Genomic DNA, 27,852 nt, shown 5'->3' on the forward strand with positions numbered 1-27,852 from the left:
AAACTATACGGACAATATCAGAGAGTATTGATTACAGTAAAAATTACATTTACTTTGGCACTTTAATTAGGATTTATGTCTTCTGTTATTTTTAAGCTTATTTATCTGCCATGCATATTTTCAATATAGCGTGAGTAGAAACTCATGTTTCTGTTTTAAAAGCCTGGTATGAGAAAAAGGAGTTCAAAACCAGCTGATGTTCATTCAAGCAGAATTGTGCTTTCTTCATTTGCTGACTCATTGAGGCTGCTATAGCACTCTAGAATGCAAAACCCTTTAGAAGGGTCATTTCTGAAGTACCAACTGGGGCTTGGGGTGGTTTTTTTGTTTCAGCTAAAACTCAACAAAAAATTATGTGGTCCCTTAAGGCATTTATTTCTTAAAACTACCCAGTTTAAGACCTAGAAGAATATTCCAGTACAAGATTATAATAATGCTTTCAAATATTTCATCTGAGAATTTATGTATGAATAGGCATTTGCAAAGCATATGTGTTAGATTAACATTCAGTCCACCACAGCCACAAAACAGTTTCCTTTAATGGATTCCAGGGATTTAAGAAAAGTATATTTTACATTATTAACTTCAGCTTAGTTCTATTAACAGCAATTAATCCTCTTTTTTGTTCAACTTTGTGAGATTTATGCAGGTTTAGAATTTTGAAAATAATATCGTTATATTAGCATAAAGCTACTAATGAAGGGATAAATAGGGAAATCACTCTTCACTGTCTACTCAATGAAAATTCCCTGTCTATCCAGATGCTAGCATGCTGTCCATCATTAACCTACCTGCTTGATTAACAATTAAATGAGACTTATAGTTGGCACCCTAGGATGCTGAGTTCACCTAAAGACTCCTGCTGACTGATTATAAAATTAATGTATTTCTATATATATACAAGTATATGTTATATCTAGCAATACATTACAGCATTTGTGACAAAATTAGGAATTTTCTTACTACACTAACTCTTTTGCTTATGTTATTTGTTGCCTGCAGTATATATTGACCAATAATAATAATAATAATAATAATAATAATAATAATGTTCTGTAAAGTTAGCAAAGCACTTTAGTTCTTCATGTCAGACTAACAATGAATGTAATGAAACAATATCACGTTGTATGTGAGAGCTGATTTCTTGGTCTGCCTATCTAGTAAATAATAAAGTGCAGGAATTAAAAATTTTTAATAATAGTATTTTTGGAATACTATACTTATTCTATAGGAATAAGTATTTTTGAAGCTTGGAGTGAAGGAGGGAAAATTCACTGAGAATTTTGCTCCCAACATCAGTGCATCTAAGACTCAAGTCTAAATTACAAGCAGCATAGATCATAATTTTGTTATTTTAATTTTTTCTCATCCTTTAGCTATAATAAACAATGGTATTAACTGTTTTGCAGGATGGCATTTAGATTTTTTTGGTATTCTAGCATATTAGTTGAATCCTCAGACAGATTGCATCCCTTCCTATGTGTTGGGCATGCATTCATTCATTCATTCATTCATTCATTCATTCATTCATTCATTCAAACAAGTTTTCTTGTTCAGTTAAGAGCACTGTTCAGATACTTTGGAGCTGAACTTGTGTTTAAATTCCTGCTGCAGAGGAAATTTGTTTCCTAAAGTAACATATGCCACTTTTGACATAACCAAACCATTTCTGTCTTGCCAACAGATGATATGTGTTTGGATTCGGGCAAACTGCCAAAGAGGATCTACTATATTACCTTTCTTTTACTGTTTATAAGTTGCCCTGAATACATCACAGGGGCTAGACAAATCTGTTTGAAATTTAGATTCTAAAGGGGCTGTAAGGGGCTGGTTTAGGAGCAATGAAAATTTTAGTTTAGAGAAGAAATTTCATTCCCTTGTTTTCCCCACAGGAGAGACTAGAGCCCTGTGCTTGTGTGGATATCTTTTAATATGAACTGAACATAGTCTGAGAATTACATTTCTGATCAACACAACAGATTTATTTTCCCTGTTCCTCACTGGGAAGCCAAACTGGCTGTTTAGAAGGAGACACAATTGGTACAAACAAAAACATTTCTTTTGAAATGTTTTGGTCTATTTCTTCTTTGCTTTGTACTTCAGGAAGTTTGGGAGAATAGAAAGAGTGTGATGATGATTTTCATTCTTGCAGTAATCTCACTATTAATTTCCATAATGAATTTAATGTATAACTCATAACTAATAGTAATTACTAGTAATGCTTGTGGCATCCAGTGCCACACACATTACTGGTGTGGCACTGGATGCCACAAAGCCAGACATAAGCACTCCTCCCTAAATATTGAAGAGGAGACATTCTGAGCTTGAGAGGGTTCTTGGGGCACTTCCTTTGAGACCCTGAAATATCCTCTAAGAAAGCTTGGTAAAAACTTAGTGGCCTTACTTGCATTTTCTGTGCAATTGTTACAAGATGGCAATTTGCTTTTCTCCAATTCACATACCTTGTTAAGCCTTCTGAGCTCTTCTGTTTGGAAACTTTACATGAATCCAATACAGAAACCAGGGATTAAATGAACAGAAAAATTACAGAGTAGTTTTAAAACAACACGAAGATGACTCCATGTTGGAATTCAGGTGCAGCTTGTGATTGCACTACATGAAAAATTTACATTGATTTTCTTTTAAGTGAAAAACTCAATTTTTTGGTGAAAGTTAAGTGCCATCTTCCCTTCTTCTAAGCTGATACTTCCATAGGAATATACCTTCCATAAAGATCAGTGGCTCCCACAATACATCATAGCATGTCAAAGATCTCTCTTACAGGAAAGGGAGTCAGAGTCTGTTGTTAGCTGTCAGAATAATTATATTGAGTTATGGATCTAGTGACAAAAAGTGATCTTGAAAGCCAAAATGGGATCTCACTATTTAAAACCTTTCTTTTAAAACCAGTGTATTTCAACTGCATGATTCAAACATGGATCTTAATATTCATACGACCATGAAATGAAGAGTAAAAAGGACTTACACATTAACAAGTGACATGTTAAAACAATAATTAAATGGTTAGTTAGATATTAACTGCCTGTTAGTTTTCATTTTATTTGAAGGGCAGAGTATGTCTAAAGTAATCTCCACAGCAGAAAATGTTTCACATAACTTGGATTGGATCCTATTTCCTATGAGGTAAGGAGAATTTTGCAGTACATTTCAAAGGACCCAAATTCTTATATAGTCATTTGAGACAATGAAAAGAAAATGAAAGACAATTCCCACTGTTTTTCTGTCTTACTCACAGTTAGCACCAGGGCTAATGACTAACATGAAACACAGGAAAATGGACAATAAGGCTCACAAAATACTGTCATTGGGAGCATGCCAGAATTTGTATATGCAATTGCATTGTTTTATTGTATAGAAGGAAAAAAGCCTTATAAATAAATTTGAAGTGGACATTTCTAATGGAACACAAGTGTTAATATCTAAGTTAAATAATTGGCCAATAGTGAATGCTATCTGGCAAGTTCAACCAGTTGAAATGTGTTGAGAATGGTCAGTTGACTTCATTGGTCTCTGGACTAAGCTTGTATGTAAATGTGCAAAACTGTCTCGATTATTTGTAATTTGATCATTTTATTTTTTAAAGACTAGATTTCAAATTAAGCATTTGTGTTTTAATGCAGTATTTTAATCCCGTGGGCAGGAAGTATTTCTGCTTATTCATTTAGTGCAACTGTACTGTAGTTAGCTCAGTCTTTCTACCCTTGAAATTAATGGCAACGTTCCTGCTGATTTCAGCAGCAAAAGCAAATCTACATCATAACTAACTGCAATTCCCTTTACTCTTCCTTCCCTCTCCAAATATGTGTTTATTAGAGAAAATTAATTTTGAAATGTTCTTTAACTAGTGATCTGCTGAAAGACATTTAACTCCTTAAATTTAATTTTTAAATGTCAGATGTTAAGAAACAAAAGACACTCATTAATTTACTTCTTATTTCAGTTTGTGCTTATGCTGAATCCCTGGCTAGAAGAGAGATATTTACATGGTACTTGGTATGTTACAAACACTAAGAGCTTTTAGAAAGACCTATATTAATGTAATTTCCCTGCTTAAATGTTTCTTCTGTGCTTTGCGTGGTACGGGTTAAAGCTTATTAACATACAATGAAATGAAACAGCCCAGTGAAACAGGCTGTTGTCAGATCCCACATGATGATTTGTAACTTCAGGCATCTCTCTGTAAATCTCTCTGCTAACCTGTTCCCAATTAGTGACATCTGGGACCAGATTTTCTTGTATTTGAAGCAGAGGCCGTAAGAAGTTTTTACTCTGAAAAAAAAAAAAAGCATAAAAAAGGAGATGGGAAATGTAATAACAGAAAGAACTTTAAATTCAAGTCCTATATATGATCTTACAAGCAGTATCAATATTTTTAAGTATTGCATCTCAGTGTAGTGTATTATACCATGAAGTGTTAAAGGTCTGACTTTACAGTGATTGGTGTTATTCCAAGTCTAAGTTTCAAACTTTAAAAGGCTTCTTTTCTTTTCTTTTCTTTTCTTTTCTTTTCTTTTCTTTTCTTTTCTTTTCTTTTCTTTTCTTTTCTTTTCTTTTCTTTCCCTTTTTCTTTCCCTTTTTCTTTCCCTTTTTCTTTCCCTTTTTCTTTCCCTTTTTCTTTTTTTCTTCTTTTTTTAATAAAGAGATGAACTACAATATCTTTAAGGACACACTAATAAACTTCCTGGCTTACATATAGAAATTCATAGGATACTGCACCTCCTTTTTTTCCCAAGAGTTGGCAATCCTCTTCTGTTGCAAATTGTCACAATTTTGATGAAAGGAGTGGAGCCATGAGGATTTACATGAGCCATGAGATTGAGATTCTTGACATATAGGTATTTGCGCTTCCATTGAATTTTTGGTTATTATATCACTTTTGGTTTTCTTCATGCCATGGATGAGTTTTTAGACTCTGTATCTGTTCAGTCTTTCCCTGAAATTATGGTTGGAATGTAAGAGTCTGAAGGCAAAACCATGTAACTTCCTGAAGTGTACAAAAGGTCTTTTAAACAAGAATTTTTCATTTTGGGAGACACTGAACATTAACCTCCTGAGCTTTTCAGCTGAAATTTGGCATATGTTGAAGCAAGAGCCAAGCCAGCATAACAATGTATGCATAGATACATAAATAAACAAAAAAGGAAAGAAACACGTGCTCAAACTTGGCACTTTTGGGGTGTTTCACTAGTAATTATGTGTGCTTTTCATAGGCATTAGAGTCAAAAGAGAAGGTGGTTGTGTTTGTCTCAGAAGACACATATCCTGTTTTTGAGATAAATAACAGTACTTAGACAATTCAATATCTAAACATGCTATAGTGACAGTTCCAGTTCCATGTTGCAAAGTGCAAAACATGTATTCCTTTGCTGAGTCCTCTGAAGTAGAGAGAAGCACCATGAAAATGCCTCCAAATAAAATACAGCTTGGGTGGCACACAGGAATGCCATAGCCAAACTTAGTACAAACACATAAAAATGGAAACCAGACAAATGCACATTGCCTGAGCATTTTCTTATATTCTAAATAAATCTTAAAAAACCATATTTTGAAGAGTGTCCCGTGGGACAGAGATAGAGAGGGATTATTGTGTGTGTGTTCTGGTTCTCAAGTGCTCATAATACAGGGCTTAAAATTGCTGCAGGCTGATGTGAATGTTTCTCATCTGTGTCTGTGATGTGTTGGGTTTGCACGGCCTGGTTTTTGGTAGTGAGGGGGACACAGAGGCGGCTCCTGTGAGAAGCTGCTGGAAGCTCCCACCATGTCCAGCAGAGCCAATCTCTGATGGCTCTGAAGATGGACATGCCACTGGCCAAGGCTGGGCCAGTTAGAGATGATGGTAATGCCTCTGTGATAACATATTTGAGAAGACAATCAAAACAGAGATAGTGGGGCAGTTTTAATTCCAGATAGAGAAGAGGAGGACGTGAGAACGTGTGAGGGAAACAACCTGGAGACACTGGGGTCAGTAGAGAAGGAGGGGCAGGAGGTGCTCCAGGGGCCAGAGCCAAGATTCCTCTGCAGCTGTGATGAGACAAGGGTGAAGCAGCTGAGCACCTGCAGCCCCTGGGGATCCACAGGAGATGCAGAGATCCACCCACAGGGAATGGGGATCCACAGAGGATGCAGAGATCCACCCACACCCCCTGGGGATCCATGGGGATGCAGAGATCCATGGTGGAAGAAAAGTACAAATTGTTGTTCCTTAGCCATGTCTTAAATGGAAGCTTCATAGACAGGACAGAAGTTTTCTCTAGGACTTTCCAGTTAAAAAAATGTGGGAAGAAGTATTTTGACATTCCTCTCTCATCATATGTCTGGATTGAAGGGCAATGTGGGACATCACACTGTAAGTAAGCAAATTCTGTGAATATTCACAATAAGCTTGAAAAATAACATAATTCTGAAAGTATTATGAAGGGTGATAAAATCTTCCTCGTAAGTACTTTCTGACCTTGCCATCCTGCTGGTAAAATAGTGAGGGCTTTTTGAAGGGCTTAATTATGTCACATAGATAATTAAGTCTCATTTCTATCCTGGCAGTGCTCTTAAGAACAAATTTGTCTTTCTAGCAGGGAAGATCTCTAGTTAATCTTTCATCTCAAAAGCCGTTAATCTGATGAGAAGGTGTTAGCAGTTCTGACAGCTTAAAGCTCCAGTATTTGATGTCTAAGGTAAATATTAATTATATTCTATGAGGAGGAGCCCAGGAATGTAGGAAGAGAGAACAGACGAATTCTTTAGGCTTTTATTAATATTTCATACAATATTACTACTGCTAGTTGCTGTTTGTATGAAGGCAATATCTAGGGGTCTGGTTTTACAAATGTCACTCCACAGTGCTAGGAGTGGCCAGATAAAATCCACATAAGCAAATAAAGGAGTGATTCCACTATGTAGAGCCATGCCTGGAAGAGATGACTTTTAGCTAAAACACAATGAAGAGTCAGGAGGTCGAGACAATATGTTAAAGGGTTTGTCTGTAATCATCTGAAAGTCCCTACTCCTGGATCTTCACCCATGAAGAAAATGAATATGGGGTACACTTGCCTGAGATACAAACACATTCTTGTGTGTGTGTTCTCTGTGAAAGTAAATTCTGAAGAAAAACAGAATGCCAAGATCTCTAGCTCTTTCAAAAGAATAGTCATTGCCTCCTTCACAGAATAAATAAACTCAGAATATAAGGGGGAAATTTTCTTTTTTCTTTTTCTTTTGAAAATCTACATATGACTGACATATGAAAGCAATGCTGACATTACTATTTGGGTCCTCTTCCTCAGTTGAGGAATGAAGAGAAATCTGGCAGTAAAAACTCCAGCATGATTGTTTTTTTACTAGAAACAGAGCAGCAAACCAGAAGAGAATTTACAGACATTTCTAGTAAGGCTGGCTTTACTAAGAAAGGAAACAGCTCACTGTGACAGGCAGTGAAGTGAAAAGGACATCAGATTCTGTGAGCTGTCAGAAAATACAGAAGGAGGCATGAACAGCATGTGTGTGAAAAAGATTCTTTTGACCCGTGGTGGAGTCTGGCAAATGCTGGCTTTAGAAATCATAGTGAAAAACTACAGTTCTTAACATACAGTTTGGAAAATGAAAAACATGAGTGGACTTTTTTTTTTTAGGACGCTTTATATAACCCAGTTCAATAAAGAATTTAAGGGCAAATATAAATTAAGGTGTGTGAGTAATCCCAGTGAAGTTAATAAGCCTGTTAAATAAAGATGAAGTGTTTGGCTGTATTGAAATCAGGCTACATACCATCCCATGAGAACAACTCCAACAGAAATATTACCAGTTTCTTCAGTGGCAGTTCTTTGCAAAGTTAAAGCTATTCTTAGCTTTGCTGCTGCAGAGCAAACAGACCAGTTTCTTCCAGCTATGATCAGAAAAACAGTACTTGAACATCTACTGTGAAACTTTACAGAGTCCAAAAGAAAAGCAGCTACAAAGACTTTGCAAGGGAACACAGAGAGTTAGTCAATGGCCACTAACGTGGATCTGCACTCTGTGTGTTTAGCAGAGGACTCTAAATGTGGACCATCCTCATATAACTTATAGAGAGAACTCTCCACAGCTGGATTTTTAGGGGTTTTGTTGCAGTATCACAACGTTGCTGAATTTTCTGTTCCACATTAAATTAAGTTCCTTGTGTTTTTTTCCTATTCGCAAAGTCATCTTTGCATTTTGATGGGAACAAGGAAACTGAATGGTTTGGTGTAGTAAATGGTCTGAAATAGACATATATTTAAATTATAGAATGTCTGTGTTGGAAGGGAATTTACAGCCCATCCCATTTCACCCCCTGCCACAGGCAGGGACACCTTGCACTATCCCAGTTTGCTCCAAGGCCTGTCCAAGTTGGTCTTGAACACTTCCAGGGATGGGGCAGCCACAGCTTCTCTGGGCACCCTGTGCCAGGGCCTCCCCACCCTCACAGCAGAGAATTTCTACCTGATATCCAATCTAAACCTACTCTCTGTCAGTTTGAAACCATTCCCCTTTGTCCCGTCACTCCCAGCCCTTGTAAATATTGTCTCTCCATCTTCCTTCTAGGCTCCCTTCAGGCACTGGAAGGGGCACTTATGTCACCCCAGAGCCTTCTCTTTTCCAGGCTGAGCAATCCCTATTCACTTAGCCTTTCCTCACAGACTATAAATCATCCTTAATTCTGATAGTTTCAGAAGATAGAAAACAATATACTTATATTTCAACAAATTTTATATATTTTAGTGTATTTATAATGAGATGTCAAACTTGGAGGCAGAATGTTTCATCAGTGTTCATTTAATAAGCATGAGTTTCTTGTTGGAAATAAATAATAAATTTCTTAATTTCTGTAAAACTGTCAGTGAAACCACTGGAATATGGAAGTCTACATAGGTGCTTTCATTTATAAAATGAGAAGTTTTGTTTTACTCCAGGGTAAAAGTTTAGGGATAATTTATTATGCTAGTTTTGTCTTGAGGATTTGGCAAATTCTCAAGAATAACAGCTTTCGTAATTGTACAAAGTCAGTTTGACTTGTAAGCAGTCTGGACTGAGGTCTTAGCAGAGGCAGGCCAGCTTCCTAGGCAATCTGGATTTTCCTTGTAGGGAAGAGTTAATAGTACTGGCCCCACTGAAGTCAGTGGGAATTTTGCCAATGATTTCCATAGAGCCAAGCTTTCACTTGTCTTTAGCAGAGCTATTAAATACAGTATATTAATATATGGAGATGAATAAAGGCATTTCTTTTTCTGGATTCATGTAAATGATTCTGCAAGTGCTTTTCACACCACCTATTTGCTGCAGGAGAGGTAAGACACCATTTATATAGCTCCCAAATACACCTATTTGAAAGAACCCTGTTTTCTGACTTGCAATGCAACTATTATTGACATTAGATCTTCGTAATGACAGCCTGTGTTTTTGTGGAATATTTTAGAAGTACAAATAACTGTCCAGCAAATGTCTATATCTGCTATTCAGCTGGAAATGTGCCTGTCTATACATTTCTAAGTTTGGAGAAAATAGGAGAGTTATTCTAAACACTAATGTTACTATAATATAGACTATATAGGATGCTGTTTTGAAACAGGGCAAAATAGAAGTTAAATTAAAATTGGCCTAAAATACTTCATGCCACAATCTTGGGAAGATAATGGCTTAAAGCTGCTAGTTTCTAACAACTAATTCTTATGCACCTTGTTTAATTTTATGAAACACAAAACATTTTACAAATCAGGTTATTCCTGTAGACAACATGAGGCACCAAGAGGTCGAGTATTTGGCCAAAAGATATCTCAGAAGCCGGAGAGAATGAGCTAGAAACAGAATGTCTGTTAAATTCTGCTCAAACTTACTGTTATGCAGGCCACATTTCTCCTGGATAATTAATTCCTAAATATTTAGGACTTTCAGGGTGTGGGGGGTCATTTTTGTGAGAAACCTGGATGTTTTTCCTACCTCCTTTTGGTGTAAGTTGCTGCTGTCTGTCTGTCTGTCTGTCTGTATGCCACATCCTATTTTCATACATTCACTTGGGAGCCGTTCTTCCCCCTTGCAGGAATGTCTCAATGACCCAATCCCAAACTCTAGGACTATATGAAAGAACAGTTGTGAGATCAAAGTCAAAATAAATAAGGGTGTGAGGAAAGGGTAGTCTGGAAAAGAAAGAGTTAGTTGTTTCAAGTTCTTTTAGCCAGAACCAAAACTTTGTAACTTACTCTGCTTCCAGAGCTCAGCCAGGAACTAAGAAAGGAATGACAGAGCAGTCCCTGACAGACAGAAAAGCTCAATGTTATCCAAAAGTTAGAGTATACTGTAGCTCTCCAAAGACTCTGAGCCAGCCTCCTCATCCCCATAGGCTGTGGCTAATGCTGGAGTACATACAAATGAAACTGAGAACCACAGGGCACACCCAGCATGGAACATGAAGCTCATTCAATATTTATATTTTGCAGCTGTACATAGATCTTATGATCCATTCACCCTCCCAATTAAAACCCAGTGTTTACAAATTTCACACACACCAGGTATCAACCAGTTTCTGTGGAATTGTGCCAGAAAATATGGTAAGTTTATAATATTTTTATTCTAAACGGTTTGCTACATTACAATAACTTTTAAATTAATGTTTATTAAGGTACTCTCTCACAGCCACTACTCAGAATTGTGTCAGCATTTTGTAAATGCAAGCCACACTCCCTGTAAACAGTATTATTAACATTTGTTTGTAGAATCAGGCCACCAAGAATGATCTTGAGTTCCTGGGACAGAGATATTCAGCCCAAGGCTGTGAAGTCTAAAAGATATGGCACATGAGTAAATAAAGTTTGAGAACCTCTGATAAGGAAATTGAGACTGAGGAAAAGAAACAGGCTGTCTGTGAAACTGGGGGAGAAGGAGGAAATGAGTACACATGAATTTGTTGCAGAGTTTTATCAGTGTTCATACTCTTTCCACTGACTGCCTGCTTACATTATAATGTTTTAAATCAGTTTCTAGTGGTAAGATAAAGGTTTTCTGGCAAGCTGGAATCATTTGCAATTGGATAGAATGGGTTCTTGTTTATTAGAACTATGCAAAAAGACTTGTAATAATACAGGAAATTCATAAAACAATGAAGAAACAGCACTGAATGATGCAGGTCTTCAGTGACCATGAGGAAACAGAGAAAACTACTCCTGGTTTGAAGCTAGTAGGTACAACTGACTCTGGGATTTTATTTATTCAAGACTGAAATGTGTTATTTTCATTTGTATATTTTCTGGTGCCCAAAGATCATTGGGTCACATACTCAGATATTACTTTTGTTTGACAAGGGATGGAATTCAGATTTACCAGGGTTATCAGGAGGGGAAATGGCCTTTTCCAGAATAGCCATTTACTTTACTGATGGATTTTCCCTACCCTTTATAATGAGATTTTATTTAGACTGCAGCTAAAATAGCAACTGATCCCTGCTGTTGTTGGATTTGTGGAGGCTCCAAGCAGAGTCTAAAGCAGATGCTGTTGTCCCCTCCAACCTGTGTGTACATGACTCACACTGTTCTCCATCTTATCCAAAGGATCCCAGCCTTCCTAGGGCTCAGGTCAAGGAAAACACCTTGCAGATCCACACATCCAGCTAGTTCAGTGTGTGAGGACATGAGAAAGTTTAGAAGGGGAAAGGAAATTTATGGGAAGTGAGATCTGAGAGGCTGGGAGGATGCATCTCTAGGAGAGGCAGGAAATGCCCCATGAATGTCAGATTGAGTTATTCCTGAATTGAACAAATAATGCCACAAGGGAAACGACATGGATCATCAAAGCATTCTTTTATGGCCAGATAAACTCCCTTCTTGTCTTAGAAGCAGTCCCCATACATATTAATGGACAACTAGGGTGTGTTCTGAGTGTCCAAGAGAGCTATATCTATTTCCCTAAATCAGACAGGAGAGAAAAGAAAATGTAGGCAACCTGTAAAAAATAGATACAAACTCCAGAATGGGCCTTCTTGGAGGTGCAGTTTTGGACTTGTAGGCTCACAGAGGCTCACAGCGCTCCCATTTCCTTTTGTTTACCTAGGCTGGCAGCCATTTGGTGTGGATGTTTTGTAGTTTGGGATTTGAGGATGGGGATGTGCCTGCATCCTGATTTATTCCAAATTAATTCCAGACAAGGATATGGAAAGTGCATATAAAGTGTCTCCAAGTGATACTACCCAAGGGGCTTTGGTGATCAGTGGTGATGCACAAAGTGACATCTTCAATGAATACAAGCCCAGAGAGCTATTAAAAACTAAACTACATTGATTTTGACTCAAAATAAGTAAGCAATTGTTGTTTATAATGACTATAGCCATTTCAAAGAATAACCAAGGATTACTGTGCATCCATCTCCAAAAACTGTGCTAAGTTTCTTTTCCTTTTCCTGCTCCAGGTAGGAAAGAAGCTGAATGTCAGTTGTACCATGCTCATATTAGTGTTTGGAGCTAAGCTGAGTGATCATTTGTTCTCCAACAGCCATAGATTTACCTACTGTAGAGTTTGAGTTCTTATATTTACAGTGGGAGTTGGTAAGATCCACATGAATCCTCTTGATCCTTGTGTGTCTGTACCAATCAGTGATGTATTCTTCCTGTTAAGTAGGAAAAGAGGCCTTTTTATGCATCTTTAATGCAGCACATAACAAGAGCTTCATGTAGCTTCATTTCTTGCCATAGGGCCCAAGGAGTTTCCCTTTACAGTTACAAATCTACGGTTAGATTTAATTTCTAGGTGAGTTCTATTAACTTCCTTGCAACATTCTTCTTGAAAACAGGAAAGATAGTGCAATTTCATTTCCCTCTTTTTCACTCAACTTCTGGGACAGATAGGTGGAGTGGTAAAAAAATCAGGCTTTGGGAGCTGCAGTAAAAGAGATGAGCTGGAAGGCACAACAGCTGGGACTTCGTGTCAGCTTTGTTCATTAGACAGAGGTTGATGCCCTTATAGACACTTAATCAGGTCATCTCAAGAATTCCTAAGTAGCCAAAAGGGAGCTGAGAACCTGCTGCCATAGATGGCTGGGTTTGATAAAGTAATTCTAAATTCTTTGTCAATCTGCTTGCATGTATCTACTCTCAACAGGACCCTTGGAAATGACTTGTGCAGTGATTTGTTACGCTGTCATTACTCGTTAATCTGAGCTTCTGCAAATGATTTTTATTCTTCTGAAGTAGAAACAAAATCCTCATTAAAGAATTTGTTTGTTTTAGAGCTACACAAAAGATTACACAGATTTACAAACAGATATAGGGGGGAAAAAATGTGGTTATGCAAAATGTTCCCTCTCATAAGCCCTTGCTTTCCACTCCCAGGACCTCTGGATTGAGCTTGCAGTGCATGGCTCAGCTCATTACAAAGCTTGGGGTCAGTAATTGGAATCACATGTACTCAAGGCCTCTCACTCTGACTGTAGGTGAGAGTGCCAATTTATAGGAGAAATGTGTATGAAGCAAAAAACCCCCACCCCAAACCAAGGAAAAACCTATTGTCTGATCTGCAGATGAGCACAGCCATGATGTTTTCTAGAAATACTTCTTAAAGTATTTCTTCTTTTATTTAAATTTGCCTCATTTCTGGTATAGTTTGTGGTGGTGAGCTAAACAGGAACAAGGAATTCTTACTCTGGAATAAAAATGTCCACACATGGTGTTAATCAGGGTAACTCCATGTGTGGACAGGCTATTATGTATGACTTTATACTGTTTTAGGCATGCTGGGTGAAGTTCTTTCTACCCACCTTTAATCAATTAGGGGAGGTTTTAATGTAGAGTGAAAAAAGGCAATATTGAACTGAACCTAGAGTTATTACAGAGGGGATTCCTCTGGTTCAGTAACCTGGCATGAATTTTAGACAAGGTGTAATCTTTGTGAGGTGTCTCTCCCAGCTGTCTGATATATGAAAAATGGTAGCTTGGAGGTTGGAATGAAACACTGGCAAGGTCCCACTGTAACTGATGTAAAATCCTTTTAAACTGAGTCAGGGCATTTAAAAAAGAGAGAGAAATAGATATGCTCATGGTAGAAAATCCCCCAGTTAAAATCCCCCCTTCCAAATAAAATCAGCCATTCATCCCTCTTCCCCTTTTCCAGCTGCCCCTTCCCAATAAAATAGAGAGGAGAAAACCAACCCAAAAAACCCACCAAAAACAACAACAACAAAACACACAAAAAACAAACCCAAAAAACTAAATGAAAGCAAACAAAAAAAAACCCCAAAAACCAACTGAAACAAACAACCCACTCCCCCCCCAAAAAAACCCACACAAAACCCCCCAAAAAACCCACAAAAACCCAACCCAAAACAAACAAACAAAACAAACAAACAAAAACAAAAAAAAAAAACCAAGAAACAAACCAAACAAAACCCCCCAGCAGTTAAATGAAGACAATGTAGACATTTTGAGTGTGGATGGAGGTCAGTTCTTGGATAACTCTTTCTGCAGCATGTGTGGGAGGCAGCACCAGAAGGGTGTTGGAACCAGGTTCAAAAGGAGCAAAAGGAAATGGCCCTTCACACAGTCACTGGTAAGCCCAGTTGCCAAAGGGTATTTTGGATGATAAAGTTTTACAAGAACTCATGGGGAGACATGATAAATACCTGGAGTAGGAATTCACTGAGGGCTACTAAGTACACATAGACCACATTTCACTGAGGAAATGCTCCAAACTCAAAGGAACTGAAGGCTGGGACAGTAATTGTGACAATTACTGTGTGTTTTTCTTATTCATGCTCTTCCACTACTTTACAACTGTGGCTGAAGACAGGCTGTTGAGATAGTTGCACTCTTGGCCTTACGATGGTATTTATGTTCTTGTGTTAGAAAAGTACAAATAACTTGGTGAGAACGAAAACACACATTCAACTCTTACTGCCTTAAACACTTTTCCCATTTGGACATTTTGAGGAGAGATACTCAAAAGTTGCATTATTGAGTAGTTTCAAGAGGAATAGCCCAATCAGGGTCCACGTGGCACAACCTGCAAGCAAACACACAATGACTTCCAACTCTTTGTTTGTGTAAAATCGAGGGCAAAGTATACAGGGGTGTTGAACTCTCTGTGTGTTTCCATCTCCATTTGCCTGCAAATATTATCCCTCTCATTATCTGAAAGATCTCAACAACAGCATTGCCAACTGGGTCCTTTGACCACTATCAGTGTTTGTGTTCCTGTTTAAATAAGATAAGGAGGTTAAAAAAAAAAAAAAAGAAGATGAAAAAGAAGGGAGGGGAGAGAAATCAGAGCTGCCTCATTTGGGTTGAAATTCTCATCCTGACTTCTTAAGAGTAGGGGGAGGGAAGGAGGGATTTTTATTTTCCCCACTGAATTTCATTGAAAGATTCTAGAATCTCTCTCCTTTTAAAAACCATATCTGATTGACAAAAGCTGTATTGGGGGGTAAAGACCTAGAAGGGGTAGGGAGGTTGAATACTTCCCCTTTAGAGGTTAAACCTCTGCTAGGTGGTTTCTTTTGTTTTATTTTGCTTTGCCTTGCCTTTGTTTGTGGCTTTCCTCTACTTGGAAACGAGAGAAGTCGCTGCACTTCTCTTTCACGGCATCAGTGACGGTTCGGGCTGAGGATCCGCCGCTCGCCGAGCTCCGGGGAGTCACTTTCAGGGCGTGTGGGGGCGGCGGGCTATCGGCAGCACCAGGCAGCCTTCGGTGCCTCCGAGCTGCGGCCACGGCTCTGTCCTGCCGAGCACTCGCAGGCTGGGTAATTAAGCGGGCAGGCACTGAATTAAATCTTTGTAAAGCCCACCGAGTGGGGGGGGGGGGGTTCCTGCAAGCTCTTTTCCAACCGGTCTTGGGCGGCTGGGACAGCAGTAGCAGCAAGCGAGGAGGGAGAAGCGAGAGCCCCCCGGACGCCTGAGGAGAGCCGAGACCCGCTCGGGGCCAGCGCTCCCCGCCGATGGACGGGGCCCGGCCGCTGCGGCTGCTGCTGCTCCTGGCGCTGCTGCCGCCTTCGCTCCGGGGACAAGGTAAGAGCGGCGCCGGGAGCCGGGGATGGGCTGCGGGGCTCGCCGGGCGATGGGGGCCCCTTCTCCCCCGTGTCCCCGCACGTCCCGGGCAGGCTTTAAAGCGCCGCTGCCACGTCCAAGTGAGCAGAAAGGCGTGGTGAGCACCGGCCCCGCCGCTGCCCCCGGGCAGGTTCTGCCGGACGGGACGGGACGGGCTGGGCTGTGCCGCGGGGTGTTGAGCTCTCTGTGTGAGAGGGTGATGGGTTCGCCCGACGGACACCCCCAGCCCACCCGCGATCCAGAGCAGCTCGGTGGATATCGCCGGAATGTCGCGACATGTCGGGGCGGGCGCCGCGCGGTGCCCCTGGTGCCCAGCGGGAGTGACGGGTCCGAAAGCGGCGGCGGCAGCAGAGGCGGCAGCTCTGACCTGCCGGACACAGCTCCAGCCGAAAGAAAGCACGGGAAACCGAGCCAGCAGCTCACTGGGATCCCGGAGGAGAGGGAGGAATAGCGAAGCAAAGGATGCAGGCTCTTTGGAGACAAAACGCGGAGCGTGTGCGAATGGTACCGTGTGATGTGGTTGGTTTTGAAAGCAGGGATCTGGATCCGAGCCATGACTCCTTTTCTGTACTGCACGCTTTTATTTCTGGTCTCTTATTACTGTCTGAAGAGAGGATGTGAACTTGTTAATTCATTGTAGAAATCTCATGCAAATCTTAATTTGTAGGAGGTGACAAAGAAAGTATTTGCCCTATGGTGATAACGAATTTATCACAGCTAGCAGGTAAGTGACTTTTCCATTAGAGTAACCCCAAGGGGTCCATTGAGGTTTCATTACACTCCAGGCAAGTACTTGGAAACACATGGTCGCTGGCCTAGGCAGACAAAAGACAGTGAAGTAAATAATTTGTTACTATCACAGTGTCTTGAGTCTTGGATTTTCATCTAGCAGAGCACTTGTCACAGATACCTGCTTTGATAAAGAATTGCTCATTTTAAAGAGGGACAGAATAAGATGGTCAGAAGACCAGCATTCGCCTCCAGAATCAAAATAGCTCCTACTTTGCCTTAGACAACAGAATACATCAGCAAAACTGTGGCTTTGGTGTGTCAAGTGAGCAGGCATAGTAATTTTAAGCATCCAACATTATTGTAGAACATGAATTATTTCAGTTTGTGACCTCTGTACATTTAACCTTAGTTACTGGATAATTCTTTAGAAAACTGGGAAGTCATTAGATCTACAAGCTCTGTTTTTTTAAAAAAATTTTTAACACAAAAATTAGCAGTAAAATATATATCAGCGTTTGATTTCCAAATTAGAATCCATATCCTAAGTTGACTGAGAATTTCTATTTCTTAAAACTTAACAGTACACTGGATAAAATTAGGTTTAAATATCTGAAAGCAGGTGAGGATCCTTGCTTAGGAGATCAGCATTCAAAGAGTAGACTTCGCTTGGGTGAAATAATTAATGAATATTGAATAATAATCTGCATTTTAGAGGTAAATGAAGTAATTACTTCGTGAAGTCATGCTGTTGAAGCCTTTGGGGCAGAGCCTGTGCTCCCCTGCAGGTCTGGAATGAGGGGCCTTGGAGCAAAGAGGAGGTCCCATGTGCTATAGTGATACAATTGCCAAGTTACTAGGATAGTGTATTATGAAATACAGTTTTCTTCTGAATTTGTTACCATCAGTTTCCTTAATTGCTTTTCCTCACTAATGAATCATCAAATCATCAGTAGCTCTTAAAGTGTTCGTTCTGAAGAAACTGAAGGACTGCCTTCAGGGGAACTGCCCAGTGCACATTAATATAGGGCATGTACATCATTCTTTGCTAGAGTAAGGATCTTAAAACCTTAAAACATTTCATGATGCAACTTTTTTTTTGTTTTACTGTAAACATTGCATTATTTAACACCTATCAGCTACCATAAAACTAAGAAGATTAATTCCATCACCATGGCCAGTCAGTGTATTAAAAGTTCATCCTGCAGCTCTCTCTTTGGCACATCTTGGTACTACAGGCACAGTTTAACTCACTAAACATCTGGAAGCGTGTCTATTCAGGGGAAGGTTACTGTTGCAATAAAAAAAATGTTCCACTGACTTTGTGGAAGGAGTTTTATTTTAAGATTATGATTTTTACATGTGCTTTTATAACAGTACATTTATAAGAAGTATTTGGGTGGAGGTAGGACACATAAAAGGCTGAATCTGTGCTTTCTTGTGTGTTACCATAGATAAAGTCTGCCCCAAAAAAATCACATACTACCAGTTCTAAAACATGAGTGCTACCTCTAAATTAGTTTTTAGTTGAGTTTTGTTTTAAGAGGCCATTTTCAGAAGTGACATTTTATTGCAATCAGGAGAAGAGCAAGATGTTAAAGCTCTTTGTTTTTCATCTGTGTAATTGAAAGCAGACGTGTTAGTGAAATCCAAGAGAAACCCCCATAAACCAGCTTATCAAGTTACTGCAGTATATTTATATTGTTCTGTTAGGTTTCAGGCATTATCTTGAGAGTAGGTCAAAGCATTTTCAAAAGTTATTTATTTCTCATTCTACTTTAGCCCATTCTGCAAGTTTCATATCAACTTTACATGTGTTTTCAATAAATAGTTGTGTTAAGACCAACTTGTTCTACAATGCTTCTATTCCTATTTTCTGAAATGAAAGATGGGCTTCAGCCCTCTGGGACTTGACTGAAATAGTTAACAGGGACCATGAAAGATTTTGAGTTTGGCTTTTTGAGTTATGGATACTTCTAAAGAAGTAGGTGGTAAAATGAATTCAGTAAGCAGAGAATCTGGGTTTACTTGATTTGTAAAATATCTGTAGAGAATAAAAGGGGATGAAACAGAGAAGGTCAAGAAAGAGAGAGCTGAAATCCAAATAAAACAACTTCAGGGCACAGACAAGAATTTCAATGGTAACACAGAGTGGGTTAGAAGGAAAGAGATAAATGAAGGAAAGCTTTTGTGAAAATGTAGCAGAAAGTGATGGTTGACTGTTATAGGAAGCAAAGAAAACTAATGAAGTTAAGAAATAACAAAGTAAGCAGGTAATTGTAGCCAAAACAGGCAGAAGTTTTGTGAGCACTCTGCAAATGTTAGGCACTCGTGTTTTTGTGTAGATTTGAAGGAAGGAGATAGGTTAGGAGTGAGATTTTAATAGTAAAGTCATCACACAATTAAATTGGGAGGTTGGATAGCATTGCTCCAAGATAAGATGTAGAAGTGGAAGCAGAAGGTTAAGAAATTGCAGGGTAAGAAAGAATAGAAAAATTTTCTGCAAAGAAATTCATGAAGGAGTTGTCAGGAGCAAGAGGGAAAACATAGGAATAGGCCACAACAAGCAAAAAGCCTAAAAAGGAGAGAAAAAGTCAGTACAGATCAGTGAAGAGTTCCAGAAGAATGGCTAGAATTAATGGCCATAATATTTTGCGAATAAAAATTAGCTTAGAAATGCTCAGAATAACGTCAAGTAGGTGGAGAAGGAGTAGACAAAGACCTGCTAAGATGATATACTGGGTGATTTACATGACAGAGTGTACAGTGAGGGGGAAATTGTGACACTCACCTGCATCTTTATCAGACTTGGCAAGGTTACTTGTCCTCTGGTGAGACAGAGGACAGCCCAGAACAAATTGTGTTGAAATTATTCTCTGATCAACAGGATGCAGCGTGTCTTAAGCATCTCCCATGCTTGTACTCTCCTCAATATACCAACAAATCTTTGGCTAAGGCAGCTAATTAAGTTTCTTCTGTTCCCATTTTAAAGCCAGCAACCTTTCTATTTTCCCCCAGCACTAAGGAATACTTTGTCTCTCATTTGTACCTATTATAAACTACTTCAGACTTAAAAGTTTTGAGAAATTGCCTTTTGGATTTGAAGTATGTGCTGCTGTATATTAAGAAGAAAATAAATTTCAAGATTCTCAGGGATTTTCATTCATACTCTTTTCAGTTAGTCAAATTGCTGTTACATTTTCATTCAAAGAAGGCTGATGCAGTTTTGGGTACTGAGTACACAGGTATAGGAAGTATCTCTAGGAAGTATTGATTTCTGGATTGTAGTAGCACCACAAATGAACAATGCTGCACAAGGATGCTCTGTGTTCCCCAATAAATTGTTTGGTTTTCAGTCCAGCCAAAATCTGGATTGAGACTTTAATCTTAGTAATAAAGAAAGCAGTACCAGAAAAGATCTCTTTTATCAGTACTTATTTTAAAGGTGTACAGGTGTAGAAGTACTTCATATGCTGTATTCCAGCTTTTTAGGGTGTTTCCAAGGATTTATGAAGCTTTGGAAGGATATAATGTGCAAATGCTACTTGCACTACACTCATTGGAAATACTGCCACCTTCCAGCTTTGCTATTGTCACTGACTGAATTTCAGGTACTGAGTACTTTTAGTATAAATGTTTAGTAAGAGAACCTGGGAGAGATAGATGTTGATTTGTGGCTCAGTATAGATAATTGCAAAATTAGGAAAGTGTCATGTAAGAGTTCTGGTAATGTTTTCTCTAAAATGAAACCTTCCCTAAAGCATTGCTATATATATGCAAAAAAAGGAGCTGTATTTTCTTCCTGCTCTGTTAAGTCTGTGGTTCCTTCCATACTTGAACCCTGACCCATTGTGCTATAAATTCTATCCCATCTGCTTAGTGTTTCCTGACTATTCTTTAAATATGGCAATACTAGAATATCAGAATCTTTCATCATTGTCCATCATTTTTCATATTCAGCAATAAACATGCTGCCTACAGAGAAGATACATTTTACTTTAGCAGTATATAAAAGCAGAGTTATTATTATTAATTTACTAGTCAGATGAAAATACAGAAATCCCAGTGTGAAAATGTTTTTCCTGTAATCATTTTACAGAAATAGCAATAGAAATAATTTTATGGCAATAGAAATGCTTGAGCATATATGTTCAATATTCTGAGATGTGCTGCTCTGTCACATTCTCATATCCTCATTTAAGTAGCTTTATTTTGGATATATACATTTACTTGGACTCAAATAAAAACTGTTTAAGGTCTACCTAAAGACTACAGTACCTTTGGGGTCATGGCCTTTATATAAATGAACAGGATTAGCAATAGGTTAATTTTAAGACCCTAAATAAAAATTTCTAATCACACAGTTTTTCATTATTTGAAATGAGAAATCAAGAGAAGATTAAAATTTGCTCTTAAATGAGAATGCCCTATTTGGCAATTTTCCTGTGAAGTTATTTCATTATTTGCATAATTTTCTCACAGGGGGAAAAGTGAAGGGCAAAGTTTAGCATGCATTTGTCAGGCAGAGCAGTCGCAGTTCTTCCAATTATGAGTCTTTATTTGTATGTCCTTCCAAGTCATCTTGGTGAGTCTGGGTTCTTTAGTCCACCTGTGGCCCTCAGAGCTGTGAATGCAACACCTTTTTTCATGTTCTTGTGAGTATGTAAAGTGTGGGACAGAAACTACCCCTTCTAAGCTGTTTACACAATGCTGATTCAGTGGACTCCAGGTTTCTTTCAACACTTTCATATCTTCTAGAAATCTTCAGAACATTCTTTATTCTTCTAGTCTGAATGTCTTTTGATCTTCAGCCTCTTCATGGAAGCCCAAAAAACAATCCATCCAGAAAGATGAAAAAATAGGTATTAATTTGTTCCCAGGAAAGGCATCCTCAGGGAGTGGCAGTCTTCAGGTACTCAAAAGGTTGGGTGTTCAAGAGGTAGTGACAAAAGAATGAATTGAAATGAGCTTTTGGAGTGAACAGTGGGGTAATAAATTATCAAAAAAAATTTCTGTTCTTGCTGAATGTATGAGATCTTGGAGCACAAGAGCACATTGCCTGGACAAGTTTGGGCAGTGCCTGGACAAGTCTGGGAATCAGCTTCACTTGGTACTGATTTTAAACAACTAATTAGAGCTCTGCCCCCAAGTGACTGAATTTTATCAGCTGTCCCTGAAAGTAGTGAGTAAGACAAGATAACCTCCCAAGGCCTTCTATATCATTATCTTTGCTGATATTTTGAGATACAGATATATATATATATATATATATATATATATATATATATATATATATATATATATTTAAGATTCCTTATTCCTGCAATAGATGGAGTTGTCTTTTCTAATTTTTAGTAGCCAGTAGCCTACCTTTAGAAAGATTTTTTTTTTAGACCCAAGGCATAACATAAACTGTGCAGTAAAGCAGAGTGTGCTTTCCCCATTAAGGACATAATGGATGTTGCACCATAGCTTTGCCTCTGTCAGGCCTTTCCTCATCACCAGCTATTGCCATGGAAGGTTTTAAGACCTTGTTTTATAAACAGCACACAGATATCTCATAAAATGAGGTTTGGCTGTGTCTGAAAAATCCCCTTAGTTGTGTGATGGCCATTGCTGGTGCTACCAGACTCACATTCCCTATAAATGACTGTTCTCCAGACCTAAATAATTTCCAGTAAAATGTTGGCTGTTTTCAAACCAACCACAAAACACACTAACATACCAGGCATTTCCTTTAGGGTGCTGCTGCTTTAGTTACTGTATTAACTGGGTTTCTTCAGTGATTTCAGCTGTCCTGAAATAATCACCCTCAGCTGAGAATCCATCTAAAAGTAAAGGTTCAAACCCTTTAAACATGTTTAGAGAGGATGTAGTATTTTTTAGCTGTATGTGAATTGTGAGTGATTGTCTATCAGCCCATAAAGCTCCAGTATTACCCCTCACACTTAGAGATGAGGAGCCCAGTCACAGATCCTCTTTGAGGGCCTGAGCAGGACAGGAAAGGGACAGCTGGTGAGGAGCACAGCCTTGCATCCTACAACAAATGCATTGGAGAATTCCTCCTGGCCCCTGCTGCTGTGGGTGTTGGAGAGAGGGTGTCCTGGCTCCAAGTTTTATGCTATTGTTTTGAAATTCAGGCTGTCTTACTCCTTAAGGGAGCCTGTAAGAACAACTGAGTAGAATGACCAAGAATATCTTACTGTCCAAAGATGACTAGAGCCACAGTTTAGCTGTGACTGTTCATTGTACCCCATCAGTGTTTTGGAGTATTTGATGACCATTTGATTCCCCTGCTCTGTGTGCCCAATCTTAAAGAAAAGCTTCTATTCACCTTGCTTCTTTCTTTTCATACAAAATGGAAGAGGGGCATCTTCATTCCCACTCCATTCTGAAGAGATCCATCACATACATTGTCTCAGATCAAGAATGGCAATGCTCTCCTGCTTTGCTCCTTTACTCCTGGTTCTAACTAGTTGTTTCAGGGGATCATGGGCCCAGATTTTCTGTTGTACATCTTTCCCTTTCATGGTTTCAGGTCTCCTTCACCCTTTCCCCTGATCTGTGAGCCCAATCCCTAGGTTTACACACAATGAAGATGAGCAAAGCTGTATTTGTCATGTTAGTCTATTACTAGTTGGACCTTTGAAATCAGCTGGCTTCCCTCTTGTCTAAACATGTCTCCAGGTCTACTCAATACCTTAAGAGGCCAGCCAGAGTGTGTTTGCATTGCCAAAGACAGCATTTCCACAGTTTGTTGTAAGAAGAAGGAAAAAATCAAGAGTACACATCCCAGCTGCCAGCACTGTTGTCCCTGCTACAGAAGCAGCTGACTTTGTCCACCTGATAACAGCCTGGTGTCAGTGTTCAGGAGGAATTAATTTGGTGTAGCAGAGCAGGCCAAGCACACTCTGCCCTGAATGTTGGGCAAAGGGAGCCTTGGCTAAAGGGGTATGCAGTTGCTGTAGTTTTGTGAGAATGCACATGTAAAGGGAGATTGGAAGACAAAGAATGTGACTCTGAGTATTGTGGCTGGCCAGTCTGTCATTCTGAGGATCAAATTCTGTTAGTAGATTTGGAGTTTTTTTCCAGCTGGCAGTTAGATGAATGAGCATCACTAGTGAGAGTGTTTTCTGGACTGGACAAGAGAGGTTTTATCAGAAAGGTACACAGTGTCTGTTGAAAGTGGTTTTCTTACTGGAAACCTAAACCAGTGGGTGCCTGCTGTGCTCACAAGTTCCAAAAATTGTGCATGAAATACTGTTACTGAAACATGTTGGGTTAGTGCTGAGCTCTCACAGAGTCTATCTGTTGCCTGTATCCTCGTGTGCTGAGAAGTGATGATCGTGTTTTGTTTTCTCACATTCCACAGTGCTGAGCCTCTTACAGAGTAAATTGAGTGAAAGGCAAGATCTGCACCACATTTTGCAAACATAATCAATTCATGTGCTTACAGGATTATAAACATCTTAATAAGAAGGTGTTCTTTTGATCCCTTGACCCGGACTCACTTCCAGATCTATACCAAACTATAGGTGGTTATGTGGGCTGGGAAATGAAGGAGTTTGAGGGTCACATCATTGGCTGCCCTGAAGAACAGGCAATGCTGACTGGCACTGCCCTGGTGAGCCCACCTAGGCTCAGGTGTCTCTTTGGTTTGGTTTCACCATCAGGTTGATAACTGTTCCACAGATCAGTAATGAACAGCCATCCAACCCTGGAATGTATCTGGGCCTTTCCAATAGAGGCAACAGTGGAGAATAGCTGCTGTTGGAGATTGTTACCTAAAAAAAATCTCCCTTTTTGATGTAGCTAGAATGCTACTGCTATGAAATTTATCCAGTTCTTTTTACTCCTGCTTTTCATTTGCACAAGAGACAATTCAGGGGTTCTCATTCCAGGAATCATGCTTTTTTTGCATTCTTCAGCTTATCTTTCTTTTGCAAAAAATATTCACTGCAGCAGCTGAATAAGCAATTATTGCATCACAGAAGTCTAAGGTTATGCAGATATCAACTTCATTTCTTGCTTTGAACTCCCACAAGTTATGGCAATCCTGTTAAAAAATCCTTTTCTTAAAACAACATTTTCTTGTGCACATCATGTCTGTCTAAACATAGTTCTGAACCAGCATATGAATGCATCATGCACACATAATATTTGAATATTTTTGACCTTAATCATGCCCTATCTGATAGATTTTATTCATGACATCTTTTGTAAAATTAGAGAACTTAATTCCTGCTGTGTTTCTGCTGTCTCCTTCCCAAGACTCCTGAAATCTCTTGCACAATCCAACGTACTCCAGGTGTCCACTAGGACAGGCATCCTCGCTGCTACCACACTAACAGAGCTCAAGTTCTTTTGGATGCCCTGCTTTGTACAGGAATTGGTGATAAAAGTGGTGATAAAGCTGCATTGGATTTTATCCAAAATAAACCTGGGATTTTCTGAACAAATCAGTAAGCATGCAAAATTACTGTATCTGATGAAAAGGAAGTTAGCATGCTCCCCTATTAACAGAGCTCTGGTTTATCCTCATATTTTTCTGTCTTGTGATACCAGAAAGCTGAATCAGCATTCCTCAATTTTACAAAATGGATCTGACACTGTGTTCTTGCATGTTACAACTGTCCTGTAGGGTTTCTCCCTCCAAATAAAAGGGTGTAGAGGGATAGAATATAAGAAAATAAAGACAGTGAAAAAAGTAATCTTACCCCTAAGGAGTTACAGCTGGGCCAATTATCAAAGATTAGGAGCAGGCCTGACTTTAACAGGCCACAGCTGTAACCCATGAGAAGAAGAGTGCTATAAAAGAGTGGGGTGGGTGATTGAGAAGGGAATTGGAGTTTGTTGGCTGCTTTGTGAAGGAGAATGAGTCAGTGCTCTGAGGAGCTGCCCACGAGAAACACCAAGGAGGTCTGAAACTTTTGTGATAAGGAGACAACAGCATGGAACCCCTGCCATAAGATGGCAACAAAGGGTCACATTTAATCTGAGCACAGATGATGGCATCAGCATTTCCCATAACAGCATTGTCTTTGGGATGCCTGAGATTTCTCTGGCTGGTTTGCTTGAAGCATTGTGCTCTTGGCAAAATTGCTGAAGGAGCACCAGGTTCAGTGGAGCAGTGCCGTTCTTCCTACTTGGTCATCGTTGGCACTGCAGGTCTGGGGTGTGCCAAGAACCCCACCAGCTGAATAAGACATGTGGTTACAGTCAAGAAAAAAAAACACCATTATTTTCAGTGGAATTCCTTGAGATGTCATAATCAGAGTAGTTTCTACCTTCTGCTTCCCACTGCCTGGTTCTTTTCCCAACCTGCAGTACCAACACAAAGTTAGGAGAGGCTGTGGAGTGGCCACAGCCCCTCTACGCTCTTGGTGCCCTGAAGAAGGTGCAAGAAGGCACAAATAGCCTCAGAATGAACTTTTTGTACAAGGATTTCCAACTGGGAGCCACATGAATGTGCACGTGTGTACAGTTGAACCGGCAACAGAACTGCAGCTGGGAGGTGGTATTTCTGTCCTGCTTCTAAATACTTATTAGCAACTCTTAATGCCCAAATGGAATCACTTCCAGTGCAATCAGAGGCTGACACCTAATATGTGAGACTCACACCTTGAAATTTTGAAAGAGTAGGGATTTCCATTTTCAAACCAAACTGCAAAGCCAAGAGAAAATGTTTTTCACTGTTTGATTGTTACGTTTTAGAAGAATGGCCTTGAGGGTGGAGTGCTTTATTTTTTACTGCTTGTTTTTCACTTCCCTCTATTCTCAGGAGATGTCTGGCAGGATCTTTAGAGGATATGAATTGTGATGTCACCAAAACAATAGGCCTGGACCACAGTTCTCCTTCAACAAACTCTCCATGATCCTTCATTGCTTGGATGCACTCCTTCAGAGAAGCTTGCTTAGCTTGGCCTGCTTTAAATTTTTGGGTTATTTGGTTGGAGTAGAGGTGTGTTGCCAGGGCTTGGAGGGAAGAGCTGGTGTCCAGAGCCAGGGATTGTCCTTCTGGGGAGGAACTTGGCTAAAGACTCGTTTGTACAAAGCCCTGCAAAAACCTGCAGCCAGCTCTGCATTTCAGTTGAATGTGTATCATTTTTCAACACACTTAAGATTGATTGCAGACAGCAGCACTAAGAAGAAGGTTATTTGTAGTGCTTTGTATGAAATCTGATGCGTATGATGTTTGTCAGCTGGAAGGCCCCAGACAGGGTCCCTCTGCCCAAAGAAGAGCTTAGACACAAATGCATGGATTTCAGGCAGACTTTCATTTACTAGACTAGTTTAATCCAAAGCATTATAAATTGCACTTAGCTTTCAGCCACTGGCATGAATTCTGGACACACTGAGGGATTCAAGAGAAATATTGCCTTGACTTAGTAATGACAGAATTTTGACCATTATTTTGGGTAAGACTAGAAGAATGGCCTGGGTCATAGAATACAGAGCACTGTTACAAACCAACACTTAAATGCAATTCTAGTATAATGATTTTTTTACTAAAACATGTTTGTTTTCCTTGATCCAATAATTTTGATTGTTGTTTACTGTAATAATAGTATAATACTGCAATTTTTGTTGACAGGAACCATGTCCTTTCACAGGTTTTACTTATCTATGCCTAAAATGCTCTGTTTCTCCCAGTTTCTCCTCATTTAGCAGGACTTTGATTCTCCTGATCATCCTCCTAATCTTTCTTTACACATTTTTCATTGTGATGTAATCTTCCCTAAGCAGGGAAAGCCAGAATCCTGTGCAATACTACAGAGCTTTGCACCATAGAATTGGTAACTGCCTTGAGAGTACCTACCTGAAAATGACTGATGCATCCTAAAACCTCACCTAACTCGTTCATTTTTGCTTCAAATTATAATCACTAGGAATATAGGTTGTTCCCTGCAAAAAAAGGCCTGAATTACTGGAGGGAATTAACTTCTCTATGTGTTTTTATCTGCCTTCCCCTTCAAGGAATGTGAATTCCTTGATGATCTCAGAGGTCTTTTCCAACCTGAATGATTCTGTGATTCTGTAAGAGATTCTGTTTCTGGTAAGAGGTTGACCAG

At 39.3% G+C, this 27,852-nt stretch overlaps 1 protein-coding gene across 2 annotated transcripts in view; it reads left to right on the forward strand.

Moving 5' to 3' along the window:
- Window positions 1–15,164: 15,164 nt before the first annotated feature.
- Window positions 15,165–27,852, forward strand: part of FBLN1 (fibulin 1) — a 67,095-nt gene continuing 54,407 nt past the window's right edge. For both annotated transcript variants that reach the window (XM_071422292.1, XM_071422293.1), the window contains exon 1: window positions 15,165–16,012. In XM_071422292.1, the coding sequence (XP_071278393.1) occupies window positions 15,943–16,012 (70 nt within the window). In that variant the 5' untranslated portion in view covers window positions 15,165–15,942. The remainder of the gene's footprint in view (window positions 16,013–27,852) is intronic.

Source organism: Agelaius tricolor, unplaced genomic scaffold (assembly GCF_023055355.1).
Source record: "Agelaius tricolor isolate 1412-34295 unplaced genomic scaffold, bAgeTri1.0.p SCAF_3, whole genome shotgun sequence".
Classification (NCBI taxonomy): Eukaryota; Metazoa; Chordata; class Aves; order Passeriformes; family Icteridae; genus Agelaius; species Agelaius tricolor.